General features: G+C 42.5%; 1 protein-coding gene across 1 annotated transcript; it reads right to left on the minus strand.

The window, feature by feature from the left end:
• Positions 1-1514: 1514 nt before the first annotated feature.
• LOC119291043 (TSL-kinase interacting protein 1-like) lies at positions 1515-7283 on the minus strand. The gene is made up of 15 exons (XM_037569737.1): positions 7191-7283; positions 7022-7075; positions 6797-6928; positions 6624-6706; positions 6482-6529; positions 5463-5572; positions 4655-4739; positions 4293-4566; positions 3944-4120; positions 3747-3850; positions 3181-3419; positions 2768-3083; positions 2276-2680; positions 2066-2203; positions 1515-1965 (listed from the first exon to the last, which is right to left on the minus strand). The coding sequence occupies exons 3-15, from the start codon at positions 6894-6896 to the stop codon at positions 1783-1785; spliced, it is 2262 nt and encodes a 753-aa protein (XP_037425634.1). The 5' UTR covers positions 6897-6928; positions 7022-7075; positions 7191-7283; the 3' UTR covers positions 1515-1782.
• Positions 7284-8428: the final 1145 nt, after the last annotated feature.

Genomic DNA, 8428 nt, shown 5'->3' on the forward strand with positions numbered 1-8428 from the left:
TATGCCCGGAACAAATCATCACTCTCCACGGATTGACATGTGGGGTCTACTGCCAAAACAATGCCCAGAGCACTCACAGGTCGCCATGTGAAGGGAATATGAAAGTTGTAGACAATACTACATTCCTAGAGACACAAGCTTGGCTCTTCTATGGAGGTATAAAAATAAAATAAAAATGCTCATACTAATTTTCATGGCTATGCCTAGGATCAAATCATCGCTCCCCATCAGCTGACAAGGGGACACCAAAAAAGAAAGCTCGGAGCACTCATCACTCCCCATTTCTAGGGAGCATGGAGGTTATAATAGATATATGTTAAAGAGTATTGTCTTCCATATGAAAATCTGTATGATATATCCAATTGTAACCATTGACTGCAATTCTTTTTCTCTATTTTTACTTATGCAAATTTAACAGATGAACTGGTCGAGTATTACATATGGACTCTATATCGGTGCTCTCAAACTGTAGAAGCGAATATTTCAACAGAGGTTGAAAAATGTAAAAGATCCTTCAAAGGAGTGTCTCCTCAAGGATCAAAATATTATTAGGATCATTATATTTAAATTTATTTATGCTAGGATCATTATATTCTTAGTACCTCGTGTTAGTGTGCTGTGTGTCAAAGTTTACTTCGATTAATAAACCAATATTACTCAAACAAGTTTTTTCCTTAAATAGACATGAAATATGTTTAATTAATTGCCATGTGTGAAAGGGCTAGGAGAAACCGAAGGGGAGAGGAGGGGGGATGGATTGATGCCAAATTGAAAATCAACTACCTAAAAAAAACAGCTTATGGCCTCCCAGGGCATAAGCCAAGCCACAAACTATCTAGAAGGGGCCTGGGTTACGACGCATTTCGTAGTTGACCCCGACCTCAGTTGACATTATCAACACGCTTTAACCGTGGGCTATGCATTGAAGCACATGAAGGCTTGTATTGCATATGTCCAAACCAAATTGGTGCGATGGATGTGGGCCTAGGATATGACGTTGAATAAATTTCTCTTTAAATTGGTGCTACCTCAACTCTCACATTCCGTGGCAGATCCTTTTTTTTGTGGCCACACATCCATCCCAACATGCACATCTCCACAACACCTAACTGTTGACCATATCACATTTTAGTCGACTAACACTCAACACTAAACAACATTGTGAGTCGAATCGCCGTCCTATAAAACCTACCTTTTAGCTTTTCTAGCACCCTCTTTTCGCAGAGAACGCCAAAAAGCTTAGCGCCGCTTCATCCAACCGGCTTTGATTCGATGGTTCTTATCTTCATCAACATCACCATCCATCTAAAACATTGACTCCAAATGTCAAAAATGTTATTCTGAGGTACCACCTGCTCCCCTCAAATAAACACATTGATTTATGAAATTTGCAGGTACGTCATATGAATGTATATGTACTTGTTGACAAAAAGCAAGATTTATTTTTAACTTCAAATATGTTTTTGTCGAAATTTTTGTATATAAAAGAACAAACTCCAATTGACCCAAGCTCATTTCACAATATCCGGATGAAGAGGGGCTTTATTGTAACCAAGCGCTTGTATGTGCCTTTTGTACAGGAACAACCCGATTTACATAGTACACGATTTTATGTTATAACCTTACAACAACATGCGTCCCTCTTGACTGCAAAGGCACAGCAAGTCCGCATATGTTGTATTAGCAACAAGCAGCCCGCTTGGACAATATAAAGCCTCCTCCTCGGCGGGATGCCTGATTGGCAGTATCCTTCCTAGCCAAACATAGCCAGCATCCACAACTCTACATGATGGGTGGAAGAACTGAGTCATTGTTATCGGACACGAAGAACGACATGTTTCGAAATGCATCCATGCTATTTTCCATCATCCGACTCCAACTATTTTGACTGTCTCCTAAGATGAACTCGTCAGCTAGGGATCTTATTGGCGGTATATCCAAGTCCAGTGGTCCAAGTGATTCGGGCTGCAAAAAGAAATAAAGATAAAAATGTAAGCCTCGGCATAGCTAGTTTGGTTAGTTTGCAGCAAAGATAACAACTGCTGCTAGGGCATTCGTCTAATACCCAGAATGCGTCATCTAGAGGCTGATCTTTCAATCCAAAATCATTGTCACTTTGAGGTGGTGATCTGGCACAAAGTTCTTCCATTGCCTTGACATCATCAGCACAAGGATTACCAGGAGTATCTCCTCCAGCCAAGTCCTACAACAAGAATGTAAATTAACGGTGTCGAACAGGTAAAAACTTGTTGAGAACCTGAAAATGACAACCGACCTGAAGAAAACCTTGAAACCCTTCTGAATTTGAAGAGTGAACTTCATTGTCGCTATCAGGAGGGCTGCTAGCTGAAGTGTTTAAACCTTGTTGCTTCCTAGCTGTGGCCAACATAAAACTGAACTCATCACATGTTTCTTCTGCACCCCACATGGTGGAATGGGATGTTTGAGCTGGCTGCTCTGCCGCTTGATAACGAGAAGCATGTAGGGCAACAGCAGCATCAAACGAGTCATAGCTGCACGGATTCTCATCGAAAAGAGGATTTTTGGCAATAGAGGTCACTTCACAATCCAAATTAGCAGCCTTGGATGCTTCTGTCAGCAAGTATCCAACACTGATATCAGTAAGGGTATCTGCCCAATCTACTTCCGATATTGCAAGACAATCCATCTGAGGATCAACCTGAAGTATAATAGAACAGATTAGAGATAACAGATCAACCATTAGAATTTTAACTTAAGACAGTTTGCACAAAACAGGAATAAGGACCTCAAAAGCTTGGTTTGCAGGAACTTGTTCTTGATTGTGATCGCCAGACTGAGAGGGAAAGGTATTAATGGAAGGCTCTTCCGCAGCATTCTTGCCTGTACTAGATGGTGTACCAAGCAATAATGCCGACTGATCTTTTGAGTTATTAGATGATTGCTCAGAAGTGAAGTCACTGGGTAAAGTGCCATCCTTTTGCACACAGGCCTCTGAGGAAGATTTGACCTGAATGTCTTCTGGTATCATGCAATTCTCAAAGCGGGTCAACGATATTTCACTTAGTCCTGCCTCAAGCTCAGCAAGGGAGAACCAGCCATACCTTACCAACAAAAAGTTCATACAGCAGTTAGCAATCATATGGCTGGCCACTAATGGTCTAGAACATCACTATTTTATACAGCACAGAAACACCGTACCTTAATCGGAAAATAGAGGGGCTATTCACAGAAAAAAAGACATCAGCCACTGCAACAGTATCTTGTGTTGTCCACCTCTGATAGGTAGCTAAATCCTCTTGATGAGCACAATATGGGAAAAGCACAAGCTCTCCACATGCAATGTTTGAGTTGCCCCACTTGCGATTCAGATGTTCTAAAACAGAAGACATTTTTTTCTTGGAACTTAATGTGAGCTCCAGATGTGGATTATGATCATCCTGTTATAGAGAGATAGGGATGTCATAACATGCTCGTGCTGTTTGAGAATATGAGAAAAGAACATAATATCTCAGTGTGTGCACAGCCATGGCACTAGGCAACACCCAGCAGCATGCCCACTGCAGAAAAAAGATTACGCACAATGTAAATAGCACTACCAAAGTTATTTGTGCTTCATGTTTCATATATCATGAATATTTTGCCGACTACAGGGATCTAAGACTAACAATTAACCAAATAACCAGTAATAACTGATGTATCAAGTGTAGCTGTTGCTGGAAACATGTGATTGGTTTTTTAGCTCGCTAGCAAAAGGAAACATTTACCTTCTCCAATGCCTTCCGTGTGGCTTCATTTATTGGAAATAACTGCAGCTTCAGCTTTGAAGGTGCTTGCGGATCTGCTTCTTTCATATGATTTGTGCCCGCATCTGCCAATACAGAATAAAAATATCAAGAGTTAGCATGACTTAATCTAAGTCCAGTAATTACATGAACTACAGAACAAAGACTAGAAACAATACCATCAACAGTAGATACGTTGTTGGGTGATGAAGCTAGCACAGTTGCATCCGCATTACACGACAAGTTCTGGGTCGTCATTTTGCGTTCAAGCTCCTCAGCTGCATCAGCAACTAAAGAAACACCAGCCATGGCAGCTCTCTCCCATTTCTTATATGCCGCACACGCACCAGCACCCCCTACAACACAAATCATCAGCTATCAACACTAATGCAAGGAATGTTTAACACTATAGAATCCCCCCATATGATAAATTGGGCCAGCAAGACTGGTCAGACATGCAGATTTTATACGATCAAAGATGAGTGAGGCTAAGGATACATCATATCAAAACAGATGACAAGTGATCACCTGCTCTCCTTTTTTGTCTCACAGTTCTGGTGGCAGAGAGGTCTCCTCTGATTACTCCTGACTTGTTAGAATTAGATTCTGCAACCCGTTTCATAAACGCTCCTTTAGAAGAGGCTCCTTTGCTACCGTTTTGGGCATCCATGGGCAAGAGTCCTACTGCGAAAGATTGATTTCCTGGAGTCTTGCTGAGAACTGGAGATGAAGAAGATAAGCGGGTATCCCCTAGTGAACACTTTCTTCTCGTTCTTTTTCTGTCTTTTATCAGTTGATTTCCCTATAAAAATAGGATATGTTGCATGAGAAACAGAACTACTCAAAATAAACAACCTTTATATTGGGGTAAAATCTTGAAGAGAACGGACCAATGCATCTACAAATGTTTTGAATCTCCGAGGCTTCAGATGTAGCTTTGAAGCACTGCAGCTAAATTTCTCGAGAAGAGACCACCTGCATAAAACTCAGTTAATATCTCAGTATTTTTTTCATATAATACAAAAGAAACAACACAGGATCAAATGAAAAGCGACAATTATTAGCAACAGGCATTGCATGTAGAAAAAAGGAGCATTTTGTCTGTCAATATACAAACAATAAGCACCCTCCTAGTCCCAAGCATCCACACCGAGTTATTGTCATTAATTTTGCAATGCAGGAGGAAGAGAAGCTTATAAATTTTCATAAAACTCATTTTGATTGATTAGTCAGAACAGAAAACATACAATGTAATACTCCCTCATTTTGGGGAAAACAACAAAATAATAAATATGACACGGTGTTTACACAATTGATCTATAAAGGCCTCATAGTTCTAGCTCCTAAACACTAATAACCCAGAGGTGTAATCTGCATTGCTGCAAAATATACTGCATGATTTGTAGGTTAGAATGACTATCCAAAGTTCAAGCCTCCTAGGAAAACAATGTCAGAAATATATAGCACAAAAACATTGTAAAATCAGCTACTCCCTCCGATCCACATATTACTTGTCGCTCAAATTGATGTATCTAGACGTATTTCAGTGCTAGATACATCCGTTTGAGCGACAGGTAATATGGATCGGAGGGAGTACTATTTTTTTCTATCATGCAACTTGAATAAACAAATAGTAGTTTGAACTTTGAACTACAACCCAGCAGATTAATTGCATGTCATTAAGGCTCATTCAATTACCAGCGGAGCATAGCAGCAATGGTGTCCTTGGAGTTTCGTGCATCAAGTGAGAACCCAGGACCCAGAAGCTTCTTCATGCGCCTAACAAGGCGATAGTAGTAATGCCTGACCTGTATTGCAACATAAATATTGAACCTTGAGGCTAATGGGAAGTACAACATATTCTCTGGTTCATGAATTTTTATAATTATATCAGACATGTGATCTGTAAGACAATATGCGAGGACAAAGCATCTGCCAACATAGAAAACTAAAAAGCCAAACTTGTCTTCTTGGGAATGGCCAGTTTAACGCGCTTTGCTAGGACAGCGTGCGCCTTGCGGCATTGCAAAATGCCTCAAGCTGCTCTAGGTGTAGCGTCTTCGATTAGACTTGTGCATTTTCTACTCGCCGCACAAGATGCTAAGATACTGAGGCATGCGCCTCGTAGCCAAACATGGTTAGGACAGGAAAATAATAAGGGAAAATAAAAGGCAAAAGATATTACGCTTGTGATTAGGACAGGAAAATAATAAGTGAGATGGTGGGGTGTTTCTAAATCTCATGGTCTGGGTTTTGAAGTTGTCCAACCACAAAACTTGGAAGTAAAATTAGGAAGTGAAATCAGCTGCAGGCTAGGAGGGTGAGTCGCTGTAAGGAGGGGACATCGGCTGCAAGAGAAAGGAGCTCATCATCATTGGATTGTTGAGATGAAGCTTGTGATTCTCCCTCCCTGCAACCCTTTCCCAGCTACCGCAAGAGCAGCTTAAGCAATAATGGCTTCATATGTTTATACTAAGGGGATAGTGGTGCTATGTGAACAAATAACAAAGGCCTTGGTAACAAAAATGATTCCCACTATGCCTTGCTTCCAGATTCTAAACATAAATTGTGCTTACCCTATTCTACTTCTCATAAAAATTGAGAATCCTTTAGGGCAGTTCGTGCACAGTTTGACTTACGGTCTCACATGTATTTTCCTCTCCTTCCAAATTCCTAATTAGTTATGTACAGCATATTGAAAATCCAAGAACATGTACCTGATCTTTGTTTTTGCTCTGGACACGTAGAGTAATCTTCTCAAAATTCTACCAACAACAAAGACAAGATGTTATCCATCTATCAACTAAAGCAGTTTGGAAATCACAGCGTAACATTGCATCCGGAAATTATGCATCTTACTTTTCCTACTTGGCGCAGAGCATTGAAGAAACTCTCCTCCTCTTGGCGTGTCCATGCGGCCCATTGTCGTGTCGCCTTTTTCGCTATCAAGATGAACATAGCGCAAAAAGATCAGGAAAATCCACCACAGGCAAACGAGGAGTTCAGGGGAACGAAATGGGGGGAAAACGAACCAGGCTTCTGACTGGGATCGGACGCAGAGGGCGGAGTGGCATCTGGCAAATCAACAGGTTGAGGAGGCGGACTCATCTCTTCATACACCTCCTTCTCCATGACATTCGCGGCGCAAATATCTCGAGATTTCTCTGCTTAGATTTCACGCAAGAGAAAGAAAAATCGAATAATTACGAAACGGAAGAACAGATCCAAGAATTGCACATGCTAAGAGAGAGGAGAACCGTGGTGCCGATCGGGGAGAGCCGCCAGAAGATTTCGATCTGGGACAAAATTTTCTACAGTTTGAGGAAATTTTGAGATTGGGGAGTTAGGGATTTGGAGGAATTGGGGAAAATTAAGGAATGAAAGATGAGAACAATCGGTGAAAGAGGGATCTGTTGCCACGTGTACCTTCTTTTGGATCGCACGGCTATTTTTCTCCCTGGTATGGCCCAAACAACATACGACGTCAGTGTGGAGGTATTGGACCCTCTTGGCCGGTCGGTCGGTCCGTCCCCTTGCAATACCACGAATTTTGCTGCGGTGTTGTATTCCTATTGTTAGCTTTTTGGGATAAAGAAGGGAAAAATACACTACTGCCCTTCTATCTCTAAAGAGGAATATTCAAGCTCAAGCTTTCTAAAGTTGCACACATATGTAACTGTTAATGTTGTGGTGTACTCCATGAAGCAAAACGTGCTACGCAACAATAAAAATTACAGAAAGTGTTTAAACCAACCGGCTGATGTCTAGACAAATCAGCCGCATCCCTCGCGCAACACACGTCATGTAGGGCCCACCGGCCGCTTATCCTATTCTCTCCATGCAACTTCACAGCCACATATTTTCCTCACCGCTGCTTTGACCTCTTCGTCCCCTACCTCTCTCTCTAATGGATCTCGACAGATGAGCTTTCTCCTCCATGAAAGCTGCATGTGCGTCCCCACGCCACCATCTCGTCCCGTCGTCGGTGCTGCAACGCGGCATGATTGATGAGTTTCCCGTGCTGCAAGTCCTCGACGGAAGCAGTGAGGGCTCGCCAGTGCTGCGAGTCATCGCTGGAAGTAGCGAGGCGTTGCCCATGCTACAGCGTCCGCCTGCTGCAGGCTCACCGTCATGTTGTGACGCTGCATTGAAGCGTATAGAGCGGCAGTTTCTTGCAATTTTATCGCACTAGAAATATAGAGAGGTGAAGATGTGGTTCATGTTGTTGGGGAACATAGTAATTTCAAAACTTTCCTACGCTCACGCAAGATCATGGTGATGCATAGCAACAAGAGGGGAGAGTGTTGTCAACGTACCCTCGTAGACCGAAAGCGAAAGCGTTAGCACAACGCGGTTGATGTAGTCGTACGTCTTCACGGGCCGACCGATCAAGCACCGAAAGCACGGCACCTCTGAGTTCTTGCACACGTTCAGCTCGATGACGTCCCTCGAACTCCGATCCAGCCGAGTGTCGAGGGAGAGTTCCGTCAGCACGACGGCGTGGTGACGATGATGATGTTCTACCGTCACAGGGCTTCGCCTAAGCACCGGTATAATATTATCGAGGACTATGGTGGAGGGGGGCACCGCACACGGCTAAGAGATAAATGATCAATTGTTGTGTCTATGGGGTGCCCCCCTCCCCCGTATATAAAGGAGTGGAG

The sequence above is a fragment of the Triticum dicoccoides genome, chromosome 4B, assembly GCF_002162155.2.
Source record: "Triticum dicoccoides isolate Atlit2015 ecotype Zavitan chromosome 4B, WEW_v2.0, whole genome shotgun sequence".
Lineage (NCBI taxonomy): Eukaryota > Viridiplantae > Streptophyta > Magnoliopsida > Poales > Poaceae > Triticum > Triticum dicoccoides.

What these genes read in the sequence shown, in the direction of transcription:
- LOC119291043 (XM_037569737.1), bottom strand. Translation starts at nt 6,896, where the DNA reads ATGGAGAAGGAGGTGTATGAAGAGATGAGTCCGCCTCCTCAACCTGTT. An exon ending in CTCTGCGCCAAGTAGGAAAA is followed by an intron (nt 6,530 to 6,623) that starts GTAAGATGCATA and finishes TGTTGTTGGTAG; the next exon opens with AATTTTGAGAAGATTACTCT. An exon ending in ATTGCTGCTATGCTCCGCTG is followed by an intron (nt 4,740 to 5,462) that starts GTAATTGAATGA and finishes AGTTTTATGCAG; the next exon opens with GTGGTCTCTTCTCGAGAAAT.